General features: G+C 43.1%; 1 protein-coding gene across 1 annotated transcript in view; it reads left to right on the top strand.

Annotated features, from left to right (window-relative positions):
* The first annotated feature begins 732 nt into the window (after positions 1-732).
* The window catches only part of LOC137629680 (trafficking protein particle complex subunit 13), a 63409-nt gene continuing 38428 nt past the window's right edge, over positions 733-25713 (top strand). The window contains exons 1-5 of the mRNA XM_068361237.1: positions 733-907; positions 16287-16455; positions 17763-17847; positions 19767-19900; positions 20221-20338. Coding sequence (XP_068217338.1) covers positions 868-907; positions 16287-16455; positions 17763-17847; positions 19767-19900; positions 20221-20338 — 546 coding nt within the window. The 5' untranslated portion in view covers positions 733-867. The remainder of the gene's footprint in view (positions 908-16286; positions 16456-17762; positions 17848-19766; positions 19901-20220; positions 20339-25713) is intronic.

Raw genomic sequence — 25713 nt, 5'->3', positions numbered from 1 at the left:
CGAAGTGAATATCATTTGCTTATCCAAATGTAGTGACTTTGGAAATTTCTGATGATATACTTAAGCACTGTATTGCATATGCAAATATTTTACCATTAATTGTTCTCTTTCTCAAAGTATAGTTATGGATCGCACACTATATAAAGAGATCGTCTGAAAATCAATAAAGTTTTCCTCTCTAGGGATTAAGTATTGGTCCTAGTAACTGGACATATACACAAACAATATATTAAACTAGAAATTTCTATTGTTTTTATATCATGTTTAATTTCAAGTGTACATTATCATGTGAAAAACTGCATCCTTACCTAGAATGTCAAATAAAACTAACATTATGTGATTGGATTAGAGAGTCTATAAAATAAAATACTTTTATATGTTTTCATTAGTATTATCAAACTAATATGTATTATGTTTGATGTATATAAATTACCAACTTTTTAGATTTTGTTGATCAGATTTCCTGGAAGAAGTCGAAAGATCGACAAATGTCAACTAACCAATGTAAACAAGTTGGCGCGTTCATAAACCTAACAGAGGTTTTTTTCTTTCTTTTTAATGTTGAGAATACTCAGAAATGTAATCTATCCCAAAAGTCTTGCTTGAGTTTTTTACTTTTTTAATAGCAGTGAATATAATCATCCAATAAATATATTTTGGGATACTTTATAATTATCATTTTATAGTATTTGTGACAATTGTTTTACGTCGCACTTCGTGGATGTACCTGAACGAGCTGTAGAGTTGCCCACAGTGGTCAGCTGTTAAGTTTATCTAAAGCTAAGTTTGGAAATCAACATTATTTAAACTTTTTCAGGTTAATAGAAACAAAATCCTTATTATTTGACGTTCCCCATAAATCCGATAATGGACGGAAAAGACAAGGACCACGTTCTTAGCTTGAAAGGTAAGTTAACTTCACCAGAAGTGACGAGTGGTGTAGCCCTTGTAGATACAATTGTATTAGGGTAACGAGATTGCAGGTACTAATGTGTGTCCTGATTAAGGTAGGCTAGTCGGTATTATTGTAGTTACGGTTGGGAAACCTTTCCTAGTAATAACTAACTTTTCCTTATAGAAAAACGACCGTTTCCTTCAGGTAAATTAGTAATATTTCGGTAGAGTCCCACACAGTGCCATTTTCGAAGAGAGCGGAATTTTTTTAGAGAAAAAATTGTTTTTTTTCCTAGGTGACATTGCCCTGTAATACAGTAGAATAATACCAGCAAAAGCGAGCCCTCAGTGGACCAAAAACCATTAGATTTCAGTAATATCTTGATGAAGTTTAATGGTTTTTGCTCCGCTTCGCTCCCGAAAAAAGAAAAACATCAAGCTCCTATGTACTAGCAAGTGGTAATGGCACTGGGTGGGACTCTACCAAAATATAAACGGTAAATTAAATTACATGGGTAAAATTGAGGCCTAGCAATATGGCCTATAAAGCTCTTGCAGATTAATCAGTTTCAATACATATTAAATCCAAAGTAACACAACCTAACCTAATCTAACTTAGTGAATACATCCTTACTTTGGTGGCTGCCAGTTCTGAGATACCTGATATCTGCCATGTGTACTGCTAAGAAATTACTTAAGCGTCCAATACCCATCAGAAAGCAGTCCTGCCTCTCGCATAGAAAATGAGAATCCATCCTTACGTGTTTACTGCAGGTGGGCATCTCTCTTATCCTAGAGTGAGATCTCCTATAGAGACTCCGAGATCTTCCAGAGATCTCTCTGCTGAGTAGTCTACCCCTGCAGAGGATCGTTATCGGCAAGCTCGCAGAGTCCGTGGTCTTCCTCGTCGCCTTAGACGCTCTCCTTCACCTCTGGCAAATAGACGTCCTTATGGCTCTCCTCATTCGTCCGGATCGTCACTCACCAGGACCTTGCCGATCGGCCCACATGCTGCACTACACAGCCTCAGGCTTATGGTCAGAGTCCAAAGGGTACCAGCACATAAATCTCTTAAAGATGAAGGCAGCTTTCCTGGCCCTTCAGCGTTTCAAACAGTTCCTGTTGAGTCACTCTGCGGTGTTGATGAACGACAATACCACGGTAGTGGCCAATATCAACAAACAAGGCGGTACCTTTTCACATCCTCTATCCTATCTGATAGTCAAGATCCTGAGATGGGTGGAAGACAACTCGGTGACCCTATCAGCACACTTCAGTCCAGGCAAAAGGAATGTGCTCACAGACAACCTTAGCAGAGTAACTTAGATAATCGGGCTCCGAGTGGTCTTTTAATCATCTAGTAGCCAAGAAAGTTCCCCAGATGTGGACCTGTCCGCAATGTCCCTGAATTTCAGGCTCCCACTTTACTGTTCCCCATATCCCAAGGCGCTCTGGCAAGATGCATTCCAACAATGGTGGGACAACATCAGCATTTACGCCTTTCTCTCGTTCTGTATGATGAGAAGAGTATAGTACTCAACAAGACAAGGACACCGGTCAATCTTTCGATGTCTCTCATAGCTCCTCTACAATATCACGCAGAATAGTTCCTGGACCTTCTGCAGCCTTTAACAGAGCTCCCAAAAGAGCTCCCTCCATGACACGATCTACTCAAACAGCTACATGCGACCATCTTTCACAAAGCCATAGCTTCACTATGGCTTCACGCCTCAAGATTATCCAGCACCTCCTCACTCAGAGAGGATTTTCCCAACAAGTTGTAAAACAGATGGCTGGACATCTGCGACGATTATCAGCATCAGTCTACTAGGCAAAGTGGACTGTCTTCTGTGGTTGGTGTTGAGGAAGGGGCATCTTTCCCCTCAATGCCACTATTTAGATCAGGCATGAGTAATTGTTTGTCAACTGGGGGCCACATTTTACTATATCCAAGTGAGAGAGAGCTGCATGACAATGCACATACTGTATGCAAGAAATATTACTTGCCCAATATATACTGATTTTTGTTTTGCAATTCTTCCTTGTTTTATTTGCTTTTCTATAAGAGTGTACATGAAACTGACATACATATTTTTAAATATTTAACTTAGCCGGTGAATATATAATAGCTGCTGCTCCAGCGGCTCGACAGAAAACACACACAAAAACTCGCGAGCGATCGCTATGAAGGTTGCGGGTGTGCCCACCAGCGCCAACTATCGGCCAGATACCGCATATACATGTAAACAGACCCAATTTTTTCTCTGTCGGCCTTAACGACAAGACGTATCAATACTCGCTGTATAACCTGGAGTTTTCTCAAAATATTTGGTGAAGTACTTCCTTTTGGTTTGAGCTTTCGCAGTGCAGGTGTTTTATCTTCAACTTAAATCTTGAACTCGTTTTTGGATAGATTTAATTTTTGATGACTTTGGATTGTTTTTTGGACTTTCTTTGACTTTTAAATGGCCGACCCTTCCCTTAGTACGGAAGTGTGTTTTAGGCTTTTAGCATTTATCTTATCACGTTATAAATTAATTATAGATTTTCTTCTATATATTTTATATCTCAACCGCCTTTATTAGGCCTCTTCGATTAGCTTTCCATTTATAATAAACATCAAGATAAATTTTAATGATTTGTTTATATGCGACCTTTCCTGAGAGTAGGCGGTCCTAACTTGGAAACCGAAGTTAAACAGCGTTGAGCCCTTTCAATCGTAAATAACCTTTACAGAGCAAATGATTTAAAACTTATTAAATGAATATTTTTTAGTAGATATTTTATGAAAGATTTTCTTTGAATAGTCTTCGTACTGTTTCAAAGATGAACTAACATTTAGTTTATTTATGCTACGCAGTTTGCGCTCTATCGTTACGATAGAGAGAGAGAGTATCACGGTTTCACTTTGCAGAAAGAGTAAATCGATTCTGACGTTTTGTTCATTCTTCTTTCAAAGCTTAAATGTTTTAAATACTATTTTAAAGGAACTTTTTAATTGAAAAACCTTTCAGTTTTTTCCTTTGGTCAAATAACCTGTTTATTGACGAAAGGTAAGTGGGCTCTTCTCTTCGGTGCGAAATCAAGAGAGAGATAGAGACGGAGGGAGAGAGAGGAGAGAGAACGTTCCGATCTTTATTCTCGTCCCAAGCGAGTAACGTTGTTCTCGAGTCAGTTTTTTACTCTCGTCCCTAGTCTCTGTACGGGGAGAAAGGATAAAACGTTTTTAGTTTTTATTCTCGTCCCAAGGCACTGTACGGTGAGAGATTGAAAACGTAGTTTTGAATGAACTAGTGTTTAGTCTCCTTCCCAGCCACTGATCTTTTTATCTTAAAATATGTTTACTGTTTTTTGCTTGTATTAATGTGCTTACATTATACGACTGATTTCGCAATTATAACCTTTTGATGAGGGTAGAATTGCGTACTTCAGGTAGAAATCAGTTTTATTCATACCTAATGTGAATTGTTAAAAAATTCGATTTCAGTGAAATAAGTGCAAAACAGAAAATCGTAGTGATAAAGTGATAATTGCGCAAAGTGTTATCAGTGTTGCGACCGAGGGTTCGTCTGTTCGTGCCTGTCGTTCGCCTAGTCCGAGACCTCTTGCAAGCTCCCAAGCCCAGGGGAGAAGTAATGTCGTACGACTTATGGGTTCGAGAGGACTTGATCAGCGAACAGACGTTCCCTCTATGGTTTCAGGCGTGTCTCATCAACACCGCCCCTACCATAAGACGAGCGAGACGATTTTCTCCTCGTCATCCGAAGGCTTTTCGCATAAGAAACCGTGGAACAAGGTTTCGGGGCCCTTTAAGCGAAAGTCAGTCCTTTCAGGACAGGTCCAGCGTCCTGGTTTTAACTATTAGGACAGCTCTGACCCTATGCAGTCATCGGAAGACTGCTCGCCGCCTAAACAAAAGCGTAACACAGGCTCCGAGAGTCTTTTTGTAGGCAAGGTTTTGCAGTCACAGACGTTACCCTCGTCTCTTACCGCAACCATTCCCGTTGATCCTAAATGGGTTGTACGGCAAGACATGCAGAATAAGCTTGCCTCTCTTATGGAGGACTATTCTGCTGAGCAGGTTCACGATGATCCTCGCCGCTTAGCTGATCGAGATCCTGGCCGTCAGCCGCCCAAACGAACCTTTGCTCGTCCTGTTGACGTTGACGTTACAAAGTCACGACAGTCACGTTTTGTAGAGCCTCACTCGATGCAGTCCAGTGTTGACTTTCAGCCGCTTGTGGACGTTCAGCCACTGCCGCATGCTCTTGTTGACGTTCAGGACGTTCGCCAACCAGCGAAGTTGACTTGTTTTGACGTTGAGCGTCAAGCACCGCAGTCAAGAGTTGTTTTGACTGCTCAGTCTAGGCAGTCAAGGCAGTCTCGAGTTGACGTCGAGCGTCCTCCCGCACCTGTTGGTTGTTGCTGGTCAGTCCTTTAAGCAGTTACATGACATAGCGTCCTTGACTGCTACTGTTGCTCCTTTGCGTGTGGACTCTGCTTGTCAATCATTGCCACCACGGCAGGTCTCTCCCTTGCTTGAGACTCGGCTATTGTCGGACAAGGTTCCTTCAGATGAGGAAGTTGCTGTTCCCCCTCCTACTGATATTCCCTTGAGGACTCTGTCAGACGGAGAGGAGCCTAAAGCTGCTCAGCCCTCTATGGACTTTAAATAAATCATGCTGATTTTTAAGGATCTTTGTCCGGATCTTTTTGTAACTGCTGCTCCTCGTTCGCCTAAACGTCAGAGTTTTCACTAGGCCTAGCTACTTCGAAGCCGTTGTTTTATAAGCTAGTGCTCTCTCGCTCTTCTAAGAGAGCTTTACGTTTGCTAGGCGACTGGTTTATCACCAGGAGGAGTTTGGGGGAGACAGCCTTTGCTTTCCCTACTTTTAAGCTGGCTTATAGAACGAGAGTCTGATATGACACGGGAGAAGTTCTCGGCTTGGGAGTTCCTGCCTCTGCCCAGATAGACTTCTCAAACCTCATAGACTCTCCCTGGCGCCTGGCCATGAGACGCTCCAAGATTTTATGGTCGACTTCAGAGCTAGACCATCTCCTGTTAGGAGTTTTTTTTTCGAGCGTTTGAAGTTTTGCTGTACAATTATGTCATGCATAAACAAGGCTTTCAGGGATGGCTCCAATGATCTGACAGCCACGTTCTCTGCAGGAACAAGTCCCTCAGGGATGGCTCCAATGATCTGGCAGCCATGTTCACTGCAGGAGTACGTAAGAGGCAAGTGCGCTCAATGTGTTCATTGTCAAGACAAACTTCACGATGAAGTCTACCAGGCTGTCTTGACAGCATTAATGGAAGGCGACTGGATGGTCTCTCTCGACCTTCAGGAGGCATACTTCCACATTCCTATACACCCGGATTCCCAACCGTTTCTGAGGTTTGTTTACAGGAATGTGGGGGTACCAGTTTCGAGCCCTGTGCTTTGGCCTCAGTCCTGCTCCTCTCGTGTTTACGAGGCTCATGAGGAATGTGGCAAAATCCCTCCATCTATCGGGGATCCGAGCCTCCCTGTACTTGGACGACTGGCTTCTCAGAGCATCGTCCAGTCTTCGCTGTCTGCAGGATCTACATTGGACGTTGAGTCTGGCCAGGGAGTTGGGACTTTTGGTCAACCTAAAAGTCCCAACTGATCCCATCCCAGATTATTCTATATTTGGGGATGGAGATTCGCAGTCCAGTTTTTTCGGGCTTTTCCGTCTGCCACCGAATAGAACAAGCCCTGCTCGAAGTCCAACTAATGCTGAAAAGAAAACGTTTGTTCAGTCAGGAGTTGGAACAGTCTCGTAGGGACTCTCTCATCCCTGGAGCAGTTTGTCTCACTAGGGAGACTACACCTTCTGCCTCTCCGGTTCCATCTAGCCTCTCACTGGAACTAGGACAAGACGTTAGAGACGGTATCATTCCCAGTCTCCGAACCAGTAAAGGCATGCCTGAAATGGTGGGACAGCAATATCAGTCTGAGAGAGGGACTATCCCTAGCAGTCAAGAACCCAAACCACGTGTTGTTCTCAGACGCGTCGGATTTGGGTTGGGGTGCGACCCTGGACGGTCGGGAATGCTCGGGTCTGTGGACCTCAAGTCAGAAGAGCATGCACATCAACGGCAAGGAGCTATTAGCAGTCCACTTGGCCTTGATGATATTCGAAAGCTTCTTCGAAACTAAGTGGTAGAGGTCAACTCAGACAACACCACAGCTTTGGCGTACATCTCCAAGCAAGGAGGCACACACTCCTTCACGCTGCTCGAGATCGCAAGGGACCTTCTCTTATGGTCAAGAAATCGAGGCATCTCCCTGTTGACGAGATTCATCCAGGGGGACTTGAACGTCTTGGCAGACTGTCTCAGTCGGAGGGGTCAGGTGATACCCACGGAATGGACCCTCCACAAGGACGTGGGCAAGAGTCTTTGGGCTACTTGGGGTCAACCCACCATAGACCTCTTTGCCTCCTCGTTGACCAAAAGGTTACCAATCTATTGCTCTCCAGTCCTAGATACAGAAGCAATCCACATAGACGCGTTTCTACTGGATTGGTCTCTTCTGGACTTATATGCATTCCCACCATTCAAGATAGTCAACAAGGTACTGCAGAAGTTCGCCTCTCACGAAGGGACAAGGTTGACGTTGGTTGCTACCCTCTGGCCCGCGAGAGAGTGGTTCACCGAGGTACTTCAATGGCTGGTAGACTTTCCAAGAAGTCTTCCTCTAAGGGTAGATCTGTTACGTCAGCCCCACGTAAAGAATGTCCATCAAAGCCTCCCCGCTCTTCGTCTGACTTCCTTCACACTATCGAAAGACTCTCAAGAGCTAGAGGTTTTTCGAAGGAGGCAGTCAGTGCGATTGCAAGAGCTAGGAGAGCTTCTACCATTAGAGTATACCAGTCGAAGTGGGAAGTCTTTCGAGACTGGTGCAAGTCAGCATCTGTGTCCTCGTCCAGTACCTCTGTAGCCCAAATCGCAGATTTTCTTTTACATCTGAGAAAGGTTCGCTCCCTTTCAGCTCCCACGATTAAGGGCTACAGGAGCATGTTGGCTTCGGTCTTTCGACATAGAGGCTTAGATCTTTCCAACAATAAAGATCTCCAAGATCTCCTTAAGTCTTTCGAGACCTCTAAGGAACGTCGTTTGGCAACTCCTGGATGGAACTTAGACGTGGTCCTAAGGTTCCTCATGTCAGACAGGTTTGAGCCATTACATTCAGCCTCCCTGAAGGATCTCACCCTCAAGACACTTTTCCTAGTGTGCTTGGCTTCGGCTAAAAGGGTCAGTGAACTTCATGCCTTCAGTAAGAACATCGGCTTTTCTACAGAAAAAGCCACTTGTTCACTTCAACTTGGTTTCCTGGCCAAAAATGAACTGCCTTCTCGTCCTTGGCCTAAATCTTTTGATATTCCTTGCTTATCAGAGATCGTAGGCAACGAACTGGAAAGAGTATTATGTCCTGTTAGAGCTCTTAAGTTCTATTTAGCTCGTACTAAGTCATTACGAGGTAAATCTGAGGCATTATGGTGCTCAGTTAAGAAACCATCATTGCCTATGTCAAAGAATGCTTTGTCATATTTTATCAGATTTTTAATACGAGAAGCTCATTCTCACTTGAATGAGAAAGACCGATGTTTGCTTAAGGTTAAGACGCACGAAGTTAGAGCTATAGCAACCTCCGTGGCCTTCAAGCAAAATAAATCTCTGCAAAGTATTATGGACGCGACTTTTTGGAGAAGCAAGTCAGTGTTCGCGTCATTTTACTTAAAAGATTTCCAGACTCTTTACGAGGACTGCTACACACTGGGTCCATTCGTTGCAGCGAGTGCAGTAGTGGGTGAGGGTTCTACCACTACATTACCCTAATTCCAATATCCTTTTTAATCTGTCTCTTGAAATGTTTTTAATATTGTTTTTTGGGTTGTACGGAAGGCTAAGAAGCCTTTCACATCCTGGTTGATTTGGCGGGTGGTCAAAGTCATTTCTTGAGAGCGCCCAGATTAGGGGTTTGATGAGGTCCTGTTGTATGGGTTGCAGCCCTTAATACTTCAGCTCCTGGGAATCTTTCAGCATCCTAAGAGGATCGCTGGGCTTCGTGAGGAAGACAGACTAATAAGGCAGAGTAATCGTCTAAGTCAACTTCCTTACCAGGTACCTTTATATATTTGGGTTTTGTTATGATATAACTGTCAAAAACTCTAAGCATATACGCTGTAAACTTAATTAACTCTGGTCTCTACCCACCACCATGGGTGTGAATCAGCTATTATATATTCACCGGCTAAGTTAAATATTTAAAAATGATATTTTAATTATAAAATAAATTTTTGAATATACTTACCCGGTGAATATATAAATTAAAGGCCCCCCCTTCCTCCCCGATAGAGACCCAGCGGGATGAGAAAAATTGGGTCTGTTTACATGTATATGCGGTATCTGGCCGATAGTTGGCGCTGGTGGGCACACCCACAACCTTCATAGCGATCGCTCGCGAGTTTTTGTGTGTGTTTTCTGTCGAGCCGCTGGAGCAGCAGCTATTATATATTCACCGGGTAAGTATATTCAAAAATTTATTTTTCAATATTAAACTTAGCCGGTGATCATATAGCTGTCAGCTCTGCTGCCCGACAGAAAAACCTAAGGACAAAATACGCCAGCGATCGCTATACAGGTGGGGGTGTACATCAACTGCGCCATCTGTCGAGCAGGTACTCAAGTACTCCATGTCAACACAGAACCAATTTTCTCTCTGTCGTGCCACTGGCAAGACCTACTAAATACGCTGTTACTAACTGGATTTGTTTTCACAACTATTTGGTGAAGTACACTATTCTAGTTTTGAGCTTTCGCTATGCAGGGGTTTTATCTTCATCTCAAAACTTGAACTCGTTTTGGATAGATTTAATTATGGTGACAAAGAGAGTATGGACTCTCTTTCACTTTTAAATGGCGGACCCTTCCCTTAGACGGAAGTGTGTTTAGGTTTTTAGTAATTTTGCTTAACACGTTATAGATCTATTTTTTTTTATATCTCTCCGCCTTTATTAGGCCTCTTCGATTAACTTTCCATTTATTATAAACATATAAAAATAAATTTTTATGTTTTGTTTATATGCGACCTTTCGTGATAGTAGGCGGTCCTAACTTGGAACCGAAGTTAATCAACGTTGAGCCCGTTATATCGTATTTAGCCTTTAAAGAATTTAAAACTTTTTCAATTTAATGTTTTATGAAAGAATTTCTTTGACAGTCTCGTACTGTTTTCAAAGATGAACTAACGTTTAGTTTTTTAGACTACGCAGTTGTTGACGTTCAGGACGTTCAACATGCGCTCTATCGTTACGATAGAGAGAGAGTATATCACGGTTTCACTTTGCAGTAAGAGTAAATCGATTCTGACGTTTCGTTCATTCTTTCTTAGCTTAAATGGTTTAAATTCTAAATTAAAGGAACTTTTTATTTGGAAAACCTTTCAGTTTTTTTCCTTTAGCCAAATGACATGTTTTGACGATATATAATTGGGCTCTTCTCTCAGGTGCGAAATCAGGAGAGAAAGAGAGAGAGAGATAGAGACGGAGGGAGAGAGGAGAAAAAAAAAAACGTTCCGTTCAAGCGGGTAACGTTGTTCTCGTGTTACTCTCCTCCCTAGTCGCTGTACGGGGAAGAAGGTAAAACGTTTCTAGGGTTTTATTCTTGTCCCCAGGCTATGTGCGGTGAGAGATTGTAAACGTAGTTTATTTGAACTAGTGTTTAGTCTCTTTCCCAGCCACTGAATTCTTTATCTTTATATATGTTTTCTGTTTTTGCTAGTATTAATGAGCTGCATTATACGACTGTTTTCGCAATTACTACCTTTTAATGAAGGGTAGAATTGCGTGTTTCATGTAGAAATCAGTAAAAGTTTCGATTTCAGTGAAATAAGTGCAAAACAGAAAATCGAAGTGATAAAGTGATATGCGCAAAGTGTTACAGTGTTGCGTCCGAGGGTTCGTCTGTTCGTGCCTGTCGTTCACCTAGTCCGGGACCTCTTGCAAGCTCCCAAGCCCAGGGGAGAAGTAATGTCGAACGACTTATGGGTTCGTCAGGCCTTGATCAACGAACAGACGTTTCCCTCCGTGGTTTCGGGCGTATCTACCCAAGATCGCCCCACCCACACAAAGACGAGAGAGCCCATTTACTTCTCGTCTGCGGAAGAGGTTTCTCGTAAGAAACCATGGACCAAGGTCTCGCAGCTTATTAAGTGCAAGTCGGTCCCTTCCGCGCAAGTCCAACGGCCCAGTTGTAGCCACTGGGTCAGTTCGGATTCGCTGCAGTCTTCCGACGACTGCTCACCTCCTTAGAGAGGCAAAGCGGTACCGCAACAGGCAGTAACACCGTCTGTTGCCGCACCTGCAGCTGTAGACCCTAAGTGGTCTTTGCTACAGTCTATGCAGACACAGTTAGCATCTTTTATGCAGGAGTATCGTGCGGAGAAGGTTGACGCTGCACCCGTTAGCCTACAACCAACCACGGTTGTGCGTACAGTAGACACTGACGCTACCTGCTCCCGCACTCCGGCTGTGAGAGTTCCACCACCCATGCGCAGTGTACCCTGCCAGCCGCACGTTGACGTTCACGGACGCACGGAACCCTCCGTTGATGTTCGCGAGTTACAACAACAACCTAAGTTGTTTTGTTTTGACGCGGTGCGTCAACCTCCGCATTCTAGAGTTGTTTTGACTGCTCAGTATAGACAGTCAAAGCAGTCTCGAGTGAACACTGTATGTCCTCACGCACCTGTTGTGGTTGACAGTTTAGTTGTTGACAGTTCACAGACTGTCAAGCAGTTACATGACGTTGCCTTCTGGTCTGCCACTAATGCACCAGTGCTGTATGTCCTCACGCACCTGTTGTGGTTGACAGTTCAGTTTTTGACAGTTCACAGACTGTCAGGCAGTTACATAACGTTGCCTTCTGGTCTGCTGCTAATGCACCAGTGAGACCCTCACTGAGATAACCTAGCTTTTCTCGGACAAGGTTCCTGTAGATGAGAAAGTGCTGTTCTCCCTCCTACTGATATTCCTTTGAGGACTCTGTCATTTGGAGAGGAGCCTTAAGCTGCTTAGCCTCCTATGGACTTTAATTAAATCATGATGATTTTTTAAGGATCTTCGTCCGGATCTTGTAACTGCTGCTCCTCGTTCGCCTAACGTCAGAACTTACACTAGGCCTAGCTACTTCGAAGCCGTTGTTGTTAAGCTAGTGCTCTCTCGCTCTCCTAGAGAGCGTTACGTTGGCTAGGCGACTGGTTTTTGCACCAGGAGGAGTTTTAGGGATACAGCCTTTGTTTTCCCTTCTTTTAAACTGGCTTATAGAGCGAGAGTCTGATAGGACACGAGAGAAGTTCTCGGCTTGGGAGTTCATGCCTCTGCCCAGATAGACTTCTCAATTCTGGTAGACTCGCCCTGGCGCCTAGCCAGGAGACGCTCCAAGTTGTTTACAGGTCAACTTCTCAACTTTTGTCGAGCCTTTGAAGTTTTGCTGTACTATTATGTCACACATAACAAGGCTTCCAGGGATGGTAAATGGTTCCGCCTCAGTCGCTAACCCCGTCTGTTGCCACACCTGCTCCCGTAGACCCTAAATGGGCTTTGCTGCAAGACATGCAGTCCAAGCTTGTGTCCTTGATAGAGGACTTAAATACGGAGAAGAACCTTCTGGCCAACAACCTTCCAACTGGTTGGTTGTGCGCCCTGTTGACGCTGAGGTATCCTACTCGCGTCTGCCAGTTGAGGTGGTTCCTCCACCGATGCGACCCAGTGTGGGTTGCCAGTCGCACGTTGACGTTAAGCGACGCTCGGAGGTGGTTGTTGACGTTCAGTGTGTCACTAGGAAGACGTTCAACAACCAGCAGAGGTGACTTGTTGTGATGCAGTGCGTCAACCTCAGCAACCCGGTAGGGTGTTGACTGCACAACCCAGACAGTCTAGACACTTTCGGGTTGACGCTGTACTTCCTCGCGCACCCATGGTTGTTGACAGTTCACAGACTGTGCAGCAGTGCCATGATATTGCGTCCGGCTCCGTCACGCATCCACCAGTGCTACCGGATTCAGCGAGTCAGACGTTGCCCACTCCGTTGCCGTTTCCTCATCAGTTTCGGATGAGGAACCCTCTGATGAGGACGTTGCTGAACAAGACGATCAACCCCCAACCCTGCTATCCATCCAGAAGATGCTGAAGAAGGAACGCTGCCCAGTCAGGCTGTGGATGAGTCTGGTAGGGACACTGTCATCCGTGGATCAATTTGTGTCACTAGGAAGACTACACCTCCGTCCTCTTCTATACCATCTAGCTTTTCACTGGAAAAAGGACAAGACGCTAGAAGCGATCTCGATCCCGGTTTCCGGAAAGATAAAGTCTTGTCTGACTTGGTGAAAGGACTATATCAACCTTAGAGAGGGTCTTCCCCTGACTGTTCAGACTCCCAACCACGTTCTCTTCTCGGACGCATCGGACGTAGGCTGGGGTGCGACATTAGACGGTAGGGAATGCTCGGGATTATGGAACTCGAGTCAAAGGACAATGCATTTCAACTGCAAGAAGCTACTGGCAGTACGTCTGACCTGGAAAAGCTTCAGGTCTCTCCTTCAAGGCAAAGTGGTGGAGGTGAACTCGGACAACACCACGGCTTTGGCGTACATCTCCAAGCAAGGAGGGACCTACTCTCTGACATGGTACGAGATCGCAAGGGACCTCCTCACCTGGTCAAAAGGTCTAGACATTTCACTAGTAACGAGGTTCATCCAAGGCAACTTGAATGTCATGGCAGATTGTCTCAGTCGGAAGGGACAAATAATTCCAACAGAATGGACCCTCCACAAGGATGTATGCAAGAGACTTTGGGCCACCTGGGGCCAGCCAACCATAGATCTCTTCGCAACCTCGATGACCAAGAGGCTCCCAATATTTTGCCCACCAATCCCGGACCCAGCAGCAGTTCATATAGATGCCTTTCTACTAGATTGGTCACATCTAGATCTATATGCATTCCCTCCGTTCAAGATTGTCAACAAGGTACTGCAGAAGTTCGCCTCTCACGAAGGGACAAGGTTGACGCTAGTTGCTTCCCTCTGGCCCGCGAGAGAATGGCTCACCGAGGTACTTCGATGGCTAGTAGACATTCCCAGAACACTTCCCCTAAGGGTGGACCTTCTACGTCAGCCACGCGTAAAGAAGGTACACCAAGGCCTCCACGCTCTTCGTCTGACTGCCTTCAGACTATCGAAAGACTCTCGAGAGCTAGAGGCTTTTCGAAGGAGGCAACCAGAGCGATTGCTAGAGCAAGGAGAACATCCACCCTTAGAGTCTACCAATCGAAGTGGGAAATCTTCCGAAACTGGTGCAAGTCAGTATCCGTATCCTCGACCAGTACCTCTGTAACTCAAATAGCTGACTTTCTCTTATATCTGAGGAAAGAACGATCTCTTTCAGCTCCCACTATCAAGGGTTACAGAAGCATGTTGGCATCAGTCTTCCGTCACAGAGGCTTAGATCTTTCCAACAATAAAGATCTACAGGACCTTCCTAAGTCTTTTGAGACCACGAAGGAGCGTCGTTTGGTTACACCTGGTTGGAATTTAGATGTGGTACTAAGTTTCCTTATGTCAGACAGGTTCGAACCGCTACAATCAGCCTCCCTGAAAGATCTCACCTTTAAGACTCTTTTCCTGATATGCTTAGCCACAGCTAAAAGAGTCAGTGAGTTTCATACCTTCAGCAAGAACATCGGATTCTCAACCGAAACGGCTACATGTTCTACAACTTGGTTTTCTAGCCAAACACGAGCTGCCTTCTCGGCCTTGACCAATATCGTTCGATATTCCAAACTTATCGTATGGTTGGAAATGAACTAGAAAGAGTCTTATGTCCTGTAAGAGCTCTTAAGTTCTATTTAAAAACCTTTACGAGGCCCGTCTGAAGCTTTATGGTGTTCAGTTAAGAATCCATCTTTGCCTATGTCAAAGAATGCTTTATCCTATTTTATCAGACTGTTAATACGAGAAGCTCATTCCCATCTGAATGAGGAAGACCAAGCTTTGCTGAAGGTAAGGACACACGAAGTTAGAGCTGTCGCAACTTCCGTGGCCTTTAAACAAATTAGATCTCTGCAAAGTATATTCGACGCAACCTATTGGAAAAGCAAATCAGTGTTCGCGTCTTTTTATCTTAAGAATGTCCAGTCTCTTTACGAGAACTGCTACACTCTGGGACCATTCGTAGCAACGAGTGCAGTAGTGGGTGAGGGCTCAACCACTACAATTCCCTAATTCCATAACCTTTTTTAATCTTTCTCTTGAAATGTTTTATTATTGTTTTTGGGTTGTCCGGAAGGCTAAGAAGCCTTTCGCATCCTACTTGATTTGGCGGGTGGTCAAAGTCATTTCTTGAGAAGCGCCTAGATTAGAGGTTTTGATGAGGTCCTTTAGTATGGGTTGCAACCCTTCATACTTCAGCTCCTAGGAGTCGCTCAGCATCCTATGAGGATCGCGAGGCTCAGTAAGGAAGACGTACTTAAAAAGGCAGAGTAATTGTTCAAGTTGACTTCCTTACCAGGTACTTATTTATTTTATGTTTGTTATTTTGAATAACTGCTAAAATGAAATACAAAATACTTAGCTCATAATAATGTCAACATGTAATGCTGGTCTCTACCCACCCCCCTGGGTGTGAATCAGCTATATGATCACCGGCTAAGTTTAATATTGAAAAATGTTATTTTCATTAGTAAAATAAATTTTTGAATATACTTACCCGGTGATCATAGATTAAAGGACCCTCCCTTCCTCCCCAATAGAGACCCAGTGGGCCGAGGAGAAAATTGGTTCTGTGTTGACATGGAGTACTTGAGTACCTGCTCGACAGATGGCGCAGTTGATGTACACCCCCACCTGTATAGCGATCGCTGGCGTATTTTGTCCTTAGGTTTTTCTGTCGGGCAGCAGAGCTGACAGCTATATGATCACCGGGTAAGTATATTCAAAAATTTATTTTACTAATGAAAATAACATTTTATAATTAAAATATCATTTTTCATCATTTCCCAATGATAATAATATTGATTACTGGTATAAATTAATATAATTCAAATTATTCAAGTAAAAAAAAAAAAATTAAAATTCAGTAACCGTGAAAGTCTCGAATGCCTTACAACTACACGTAATTGGCCCATGGGCTGCAGGTTGCCCATGCCTAATTTAAATGATTAAGAAAGCAATAAAGATAGAAAGTGAATGATTTAAAACAATTTTGATAAGAAACTTTAGTCCAATTTTGTCATTAAGATCTTAAGAGATTATGAAATTTGTAGTAAAATCAATTTAATATCTTGTTATTCACAGTTTCTTTCTTTGCAGTCATGAGATTGACGAGACCCTCGTTGTTTATGGGTCTCTCAATAGGGTGTGATGCACGTGACCTTCCTGGAGATCATCTCAATGCGGAAATTCGAAATGATATGGCCATCCCAGCTGGGCTACCAAACACTGGTGTCGGCCAGATGCTTCTGTTACCTCAAAGCTTTGGGTACGTCTACAGTTTCCATTTAACTGTATGCATTTCAGTGTAACTTGGACGTAAAGTTTCCGTACATGGAATACTGTACAGAACGTGTTCTAATATGAAAGGGATTTTGACGAAGGAAAATTCTATTTCTGGGCGAGGAACCTGTGTTGCCCAATGAAAGACAAATAAAATACTCAATTTGGGAGCATGGATCTCCAAAATGCCTGACATCTTCAAAGAACAAAATAACACAGAGCTACGAAAAACACGTCCGAACGTTCACGAGTGCTAACAAGGAATGATGGGAGAAGGTTAGGTAGGGGTGATGGTGGGGGGGGGCCAGTAGCTGTAGTGAACGACACCTCGTAGTAACGGGGGATTTTGAGGAAGGAGAAGTCTGATTGGAAAGGGATCTCTGGTAGTGGTATCACTCGCCCCAGTTTTAATACCGACACCCTTTAGGGGAGAGCGAGCTGGATATATTCCTAGCATTCCATGCAACTTTTTACTCTGGTATATTTAGCAGTATTTATACCTTTGAAATGCTGCTTTAAGGAGCATTTCACGGAGCGACACAGGTTGAGCCCAGAAAAGGGATTTTGACATAGGAGAAATCTATTTTTTGGTGAGATAGCCATGTTGTCCTGATGGAATATCCCAAGTAGAAGCTGCCTAGAGAAACTTCCATCAGGACGACGTGACTCAAGCTAAAACAGGGATATTGACATAGGGAAATCTATTTTTGGATGATACTGTATAGCCATGTCGTCCGGAATGAAGTTCCTCTAAGTAGCTTCTATTTGGGATATTTCATCAGGAAGACATGGCTCGAGCCCAAAAATGCAAAATATTATTTTGTTAGTAGTATGTTTTCTCAAGTTTTAGTCTGGCATCCAAAACATAACGCTTAATAGAGTCATTCTCAACACACAGAAAGTATAAGTGAGTATAATACCTAGAAAGGGAAAGCCACCCTTACCTGTTGTTTTTTTTTTTTCTCAGGAAGTGGCTTTATTATTCATTCAAAGAAAAATATACTATAAAACATTGCCAATTTACCAGAACTGGACGATATAATCTTTCCAAATAATACAGAACCCTTTCTAGAAGTCAAATAGATTTATACAAAGGATTGCTACCAAAGTTTTTATTTCATACCAGATTCTTATTGTTGTTCATTAGTACTGTACTGTATTATAAAAAATGTGCCTTAGCTCTAAATCACATAGGCTATCTGCTTACCAGGTTTAGGACGGGAGAACTTATTATTATTTTTTTTTTTTTTTTGCGATTGGAAAGCAATTGATTTTATGTGCATTTCTTTTCAGAAACATTTATTTGGGTGAAACATTTAGCTGCTGTTTGTGTGTTCATAATGATACAAGTGAACTAGTGAGAGAAGTTTCCATCAAGGTAAGGTTACTGTACTTGTTCATTAATCACAGAATAACTTACTATTATACTATTTACCGAGGCACTTCCCCCAGTTAGCCAAAATTAGAAAAAAAGAACAAAAGGGGACTTTTCCTCTCTTTGCTCCGCCCAGCTTGACGAGTAAGGGTGGGTTGTGGCACCCTAGCAGTACCAACCAAACTCGTCTGAAACCCTCGTCAGGCTGGGAGGAGCTAAGAGAAGAAAAGTACCCTTTTTTTGTTTTTGTCAGATACCCTCCAAATCGGGGGAAGGCCTTGGTAGACAGATTAATAACATATGAACATGGGAGTGATTCTTCCCTTATTTTTCGTGACCATTTTTAATATTTTACATTGTGTTCTTTTTAAGAGTCTTGAAAGTCTAGATGAATGGTAAGGTGCTTGTTTATAAAAAGAAGTTCATAAGTCTTCCATATCATATTAGATTGTTCATTATGTGATATTATGTTTGTTCCTTCACTAACAAACCTTATGTTATTTATATGGATATTCTTTCGGTGAAGCTGGAAGTCAGCCATTAGACTTTTGATGTGAGGTGGCAACCCTACCTAGGCACTATGGTGAATAGGTAGGGGTTAGCTGGGGTTACCCAGCCACCTATATCTACTCACAGCTTGGTGAGCTGCGTCATTTTTTCTTTTGGCTTGGTAGAGAACGGACGTGTCTGCTCTCTCCTCCTCAAGGCTTAGTGCTTACTCTTTTTCTTCTACAGGTGTGACTGTGTTTTGATGCTCCTATGCAAACCTGCCCTGTTCACGAGGATCGCCCTTGGGGCACCTTCGTGTTGTCTGTTGATACTAACCCGCACTCTTTATGCCCGACTTTCAGGGGGCGTCGCTACTATCAGGGTTCGCCCTGCGATGAGTGTAGGGAGTGGCCTGCCTCACAACATGTGGTTTAAAATACCTCGGGCTCCTTGTTGGACAAGGTGCTGATGGTTGAGGGCATTTTTTTACCCAGGTTAAGTTTGGGATGAATGAATAAGTATGACTGGCTCTTTTCTTTTCTTCATCTTCCCCTCTCTTGGGGAACAGCGCCATGGGTCCTTCTGCAAGCTGGCTTTAACCTCTTCATGTAATAACCATTTCCCTTGTGTAACCTACTATAATTTATTATTGTTATATACTTGTAAATATCCCCAATGCTTCCTGCGAGTTAGGCATTGGGTAAACATCTATTTTATGTTAGATATTCGTATTTTAACTCAGAATATTCTTATCGAGACTTTTGTATGCTATCTTTCACAACCACTGAGATTATGCGGACCACTATCATACTCACCTTGTTTTTTTTAGTGAGGTGTCAAGGTTCTACTTTGATACAGTCCACTACTGTACAGGGGAAACCCGAGTCAATGACTAAATCAGTAGTCGGACTTATCCACCCACCTAAGGGTGAGTCATCCATATGAATAATGTAAGGTTTGTTAGTGAAGGAACAAATGAAACATTTAGAAATAATTTGTATTTTTCCATAACTAATAAAAACCTGTAGTTATTTATATAAATTGTCCCGCCATCACTTGTCCCCAAATAAGTCCTGCCTGCAATCAAAAGTGATGCAGCTCACCGAGCTGAGTAGATATAGGTGGTGGGTACCCCCAGCCACCCCTTACCTACTCACCATAGTGGGTAGGTTAGGGTTGCTACCTCGCTTTAAAAGTTTAATTGCTGCCTTCCAGCTTTGCCGAAAGAATATCCAAATAGATAACTACAGGTATGTATTAGTTAGGGAAAAATACAAATTATTTCCAAATATGTCATACTTCCAAATGTGTACCATTTATTGTTGTTTAGTGTTGAAAATTAGCAAGATATTCCTTCTACTTTTTACCCAAAAATAAATATACGTGGATTATCAATTCTATAGTTTTGACTTCATAATATTTTTTCTCCATAGGCTGTTCTTCAGATGAGCAATCAGCGATTGTCTCTACTGGGAGAAGATGAAAACGAGCCGCTTCAGAATTTAGAGGGAAATGAGACTGTAAATGAAGTTATTCAACATGAAGTGAAGGATATAGGAACTCATATGTAAGTGAAGATTTTAAAGTGGTTTGTTTGGGAAATGTTTTGTTACAAATTATTATTATCATTATTGTTGTAGTTATTATTATTATTATTATTATTATTATTATTATTATTATTATCATTATTACTAGCTAAGCTAGGACCATAGTTGGAAAAGCAAGATGCCTTAAGTCCAAGGGCTCTAACAGGGAAAAATAGCACAGTGAGGAAAGGAAATAAGGAAATAAATAAACAATATAAGAAGTAATAAACAATTAAAATAAAATATTTTAAAAATATTCTAAAATATCTTCTTTTGATTATTTTTAGAAATTATCTTCCAGTTTAGTGTGCACTGTTAATTACTTGTCGACTTCAGGAGAGAAGCAAAGTTTTCGAAAGTTCTTCAAGTTCCAAGTGATGAAACCCCTTGATGTTAAAACTAAATTTTACAATGCAGAGGTAAGAAGTTATCACTGTCTTGCTTATTAGAAGTGCTATATTTACTCAAGTTTACTGCCATCTTGAGAAAGCCTTTGCTCCCTGCTCTTAACACTTAGATGGTGGGGAAGGGGATAATGAGACATTTTTTCCTAGTTTCTTATTTCTACAGTAGTTAGCCCTAATGATACCAGCATGCCCAACATTTGTAAATCATATGAAACATCTTGGTGACTAAAGTGAATTTTAGCGCTTAAAGCTACCTCCTCCAGAGAGAAATAATAGTTTAGAATACATGTCAGAACTATATATTCTCCAATGATAATATCATAGACCTTATACTACTTCTAGATAGCAGCCTGCAGCAGTCATGAGGTAGGCTGACACACAAGTGTAGCTAGTATTTACTTTGCAACTGAGATTGTCTTTTATTTTTCACTATCATAGAATTTTCATCACCTTGCTCTATGTGCTTTTCAGTTTTTGCTTCGTTTTACAATGATTAATGCAGACAAAAATATATCACTTGAGATCTTGCCTATATAAGGTTGGAAAAGTCAGCAATCCAAAATTGGTCATAACACCAGGTGCTGCTACCTTTTCTTGTTCTTCACCAAACAGATTTATTTCCCACAGGAAGTTTAGACCTTAATTTTATTCACTTTCCACCATTAATCACTTACCCTTTTTTTTTGTTCACCAAGCAGATTTATTCCCCACAGGAACTTTAGACCTTCATTTTATTCACTTTCTACCATTTATATCCATTGCCTAATAATACCTATGGAGTATCTATGAGCTTTTGTCTTTTAATTCTGAAGTTTTTGTGAATGTTAGCATATTTATTTTATTTTGAAGTACAGTACTCTTACATTTTTTAATTTTCAAGGTATGTTTGCATATGAATCAATTTTAAGTACAGTGCCTTTTTTTGGTTTTTTAAAATCAAGTGGTCCAGAATAGAGTATAATTCTTTTGGAAATACAATTTGTTCCTACGTGAATACTAACCCTTATTCTTTAGGAGGAGTATGACTTCAGCAAATTTAGAATGGCCAACCCCTATTCAGAGGCCTGCCTTCTTCGGGAAGCAGCACGGTTCACTACAACAGGAATGGAGCTCCTTCTCCCTATGGGGAGAAAATGACCATCCTCACCTGTGAGGCTCCTTTTTGAGCAATTCCTCTAGGTAAAATGGATTTTCTCTGCCACTGAGCAGGTCTTGTTGGCAATCTTGTCTCATAAAGAGATTTGGCTAGCCCTTCAGATTCGCCTTGCCGGCAAGACTCATTTTTCCTAACAGACACTTCAGGTACAGTGACAGGTCTACACATCAGAGAACCATTGAGGACTTCCTTTACACTCAGATGCTCCATGGTGAGGATTGTGTAAGATTGTCGTCTCTTCTTGAGGGCACTATTCCAGCAATAGACCCTTAAACTCTTTAGTTCATAAAGGGATGGTTTTTATCAACTTGATGGATGCCATAGTGCCTACAGAAATGTAACCTCTAGTCTTCCACAGACTCATGTTCTTGGTCCTTTACTTTTTTATGTTGGTTGTGTATGACATCGACCCACCCCGAGATGATGTCTCGTGGGTGGAAGACTGCGATATCGTCAACAATCATCTTCCTAAAGCTGCTAGTCCGAAGCTATCGGAGGCAGAGTAGGAGGAATCGGAGCATCCCTTCTGGCAGGTCTTGGCCTGCATGAGGACCATCAATGGATTATCTGATCCAACGGTGGCGCCTCAAGAGGGCAAAGACACAGTCTTGGACCATGTATATGGCACTGTACTTGTGTGATACTCGTGTCACCAAGAAAATGCCTCTTGGTCGTGACTGGGAAAGGGATGCTGGTACATTTTTTATGCTCTTATGTAAGAGATACAGTACAGTAACTCCCTTTTTCTCGTCCTCGAGGAGATTACCCTATGACATGTCCCCTCTTACGAGTTTGGAGTATGCATTTCTTTCCAACAAGGACAGAGAATTCACAGCTCAGTTATGAGAGAATATACTTTTTCTCTTTCTCCTACCTGTGGAAGTGGGAGGGCGATTCTCTCCTTACATACGCGTTCCGAACATCCATTCGGATGCCTGTCTCAGCCGTCACATTTTTTGGACAGATCAATGTGTTTTCATAGAGCCTCTTCTCCAGTTCTGTCCTCTTCTCATGCAACAGGTTAGTTTTTTCAAATTTTGTTTGATGAGGAGAAGGCATACGGTCAAACAAGCAGTTAGTCCACAGGACTTCCTGGGTACATTCGACAACTAAGACTCTTACTCCTAGATTATGGAATGTCATCATCGAGGAAGTATCTTCGACCATCTAGCAGTTTTCACAAGAAGGTTTACCCTAGCATCAACATAGTCTGTCACGATTGGCTTCGTTCTCCGAAGACTTCAGTACAATGGACTGATCCTAACGGACTCGGTGGCTTACGTTTGTTATCACCGATACTTCACCCTGAGTTTACCGAGATCGGAGGATTGAAGTAAACCTTTAGAGATAGCCCAGTTTCCTTGTCAGAGACAGGTACTCTTGGATATGTTTATCATCGTCATGCAGAAGTTTTTTTCCGTAGATCAATGGGATCCTAGGAGGAGGATGAAAGAAGTCTTCCCTCTACGAGACACACTTTCATCCAGCAGTGTTTGCATCTCTTAAGTTACCATTTCACTCAGGTTCATCAAGCCTACATTGGATTCCTTTGAATCCAGCCTCTTCTGGGGCACAAATAGGATCCTCCCCTATTTTGAGGGTCTATGAGACCCAGGCAGGAGATGGACCCGAGAAGACAGTTAACAAATAGAATTTTCGCCGAGGAGTCGGCCTCCTTGGCCCTTCCCCAGATTGAACTCTTCGTCCAGATGTATCAAAGGAAGGGGGTAGGGCCATGCTGTACCACCCGGACTCTGGACTCTGGTCAGAGTCTAAACAGTACTGTCTCTTAAACCTCTCAAAGATAAAGCCAACCTTTTTACGGACAAGGGGTACCCCTCCCTTCGAGGAGACCTTAGATTTGAGCTCTGGCTCATTTATCGGACAGCACCCGATGTCGACCTTCAACTTGGGCTAGAACTCGTGGATGGAAAACAGAGAGTGCGGCCAAGGGGATCGCCTCTAGATGCTGGAACTCTCCCTTCCAGGGGAGAATCCCTCTAACCACTGATCAGTGATCTTGCTTGTGGGTAGAATTGCCGACTATACTATGGCTGCAGATGTTGATCGTGTCTTTCATGTCCGTGGAAAAGACTTCCTTCGCCCAATGGGTTGGTTTCTCCTTCGGAGGATTCTTTCAGCAAAGAGAGGGATTCATCCACTTACCTGGCGAGGGAGTAGTCTCTCCTTAAGCCACTGTACGTCAATCTTCCCGCTTGCTGGAAGGATTGCCGACAGCTGCAGCAAACAGTGGTTGCCTTTCCCATCATGAGAGAATCTCCTTTTCCTGGTTGGCGTCCCCTCCTGGGGATTCCTCCAATCGGAATTGGGTTCACCCATTCTCAGCAATTGCCCTTCAGAGCAGACTTCATCATCAGCAGTCTTGTCTTGTTAGAGGACTTGTCTCACTTACTGATGTAGATCCCGAGAGGTCCCATGGGAATTGGATTCATCCATCCCCCGCCCTTGATCTTCAGGAACAGGCTATCAGACTCATCTTGCCCAGAAGACTCATTTCGTCAGCAAAATATGTCTTGCTCAGCAGACTTGTCATGCCCAATTGACTCATCTTCAACTCCCGACGGAGATCCTGAGAGAACAAATTCAGCGACTCTAACAGCCACATGTGAATATTTTTCACAAAGCAGTATCTTCACTTTAACTTCATGCCTTGAGACTATCCAGCGCCTCATCTCTCAGAGAGTCTCTTTAGCAACAGGTTGCAAAGAGGCTGTCTGGATACCTATGTAGCTCTTCAACTTCGGCCATCCAGGTTAAGTGGACTGTAAGTTGGTATCATAGAAGGGGTATCCCACTATGCCAGCATTAGGGGAGATCCTCGGGTACCATTGGGAGGCTAGCTTCTTTCGGTCTCGGGAATGAAAGGCCACCTCCAGTCCTTGAGTCTTGCTTTCAGATCCAAAGGAATTAACTTTTCCTCCACGTCGGCATTGCCCCTCCTCATTCAGAGTTTTGAGCCTACAGACCCTTAGTCAGAAAGGAGACCTCGATTCAGGACTCCAATCAGCAGATGTTCACCCGACCTTGATGACAGGTCTCTCGTTCATGTTGGCTTCGGCCAAGAGTCGGCGAACCCCATGGGACGCCTTAATGTCTCTTATTCAGGACGATGGACTAGGTGCTTGACCTTGTTTCTGGCAGTTAAGATCCCAGAATCCGAACCCTTTGGTCTGGGAGTCCTTCACAGCATGACCAATGATCCAGATCAACGGTTACTATGCCAAAGAGAAACTAGAGTCCCTACCTCAAGGAAACTACAAGAGCTTGCCACTTAGTGTCAGCACTCTTTGTCAGCTCGGAGAAAATTGAGAGAAGGATCACCAAGAACACATTCTCGACTCTGATTCGCAAGGTCATGGACCAAGCATCAAATCCTTATCTTTCTCCACATAGAAGAGACCAAGAGCTCATAACGCCCTAGCGTTTATAAGACTTCTCTGTGACGCAGGCCTTGTCAGCAGGCATATAGAAGCGTCAAATGACCTTCACCGCCCACTCCCGGCAAGACATGACCCACAGGAACATGGAGACCTTTTCCATGGACCCTGTGGTGGCTATACAATAAATGGTTTTAAAACCTCAGGCTCCTTGGTGGACAAGTAGTAGATGAGGGAGGGTAGAGTTTAATCATGGTTGAGTCTGGGATAAATGATTGGCTCTTTCATTCTTTAATCTTCCACCCTGTGGAGTAACAGCACCTACAGTACTCTACAAAGCTGACCTGCACTGTCTGCAGGTAAAATCATTTCCCTTGTGTAACTTGGTATAGATAGATATACTTGTTACTTCCCCGTACCTCCTGGTGAGGTGGGATTGGGTAACGTCCATGGTATCCTCAGAAGAGTCCGACGACGCGGTGAATTCTTACCTGGACCAGTCACAGTGCTAGTATCACTAGCAGATAGCTTGCGTAGGCCACGGACCATGCATGGCACAGTTTTAGTGAGGTGTGGAGTTTCCACCAATTATGTGCAAAACACATAAAGGGGAAAACCCCAGGTCAAACCCAAAAAGCAAATTGGCAGGGACATCCACCCTCCTAATGGGTAAGTCATCCCTACAAATAGCATTGGTTTGTATTAGTGACGGAATACATGACAAATTTGGAATTAATTTGTTTATTTCCTAGCGATACAAACCTGTAGCTATTTATACAAATTGTCCCACCAGCACCAGTCCCCCGTGCAGTCCTACCTATAAGCAAAGTGGG

The sequence above is a fragment of the Palaemon carinicauda genome, chromosome 2 (genome assembly GCF_036898095.1).
Source record: "Palaemon carinicauda isolate YSFRI2023 chromosome 2, ASM3689809v2, whole genome shotgun sequence".
Classification (NCBI taxonomy): Eukaryota; Metazoa; Arthropoda; class Malacostraca; order Decapoda; family Palaemonidae; genus Palaemon; species Palaemon carinicauda.
Note: the sequence above shows the minus strand (reverse complement) of the source record. Positions and strands in the feature narration are given on the sequence as shown.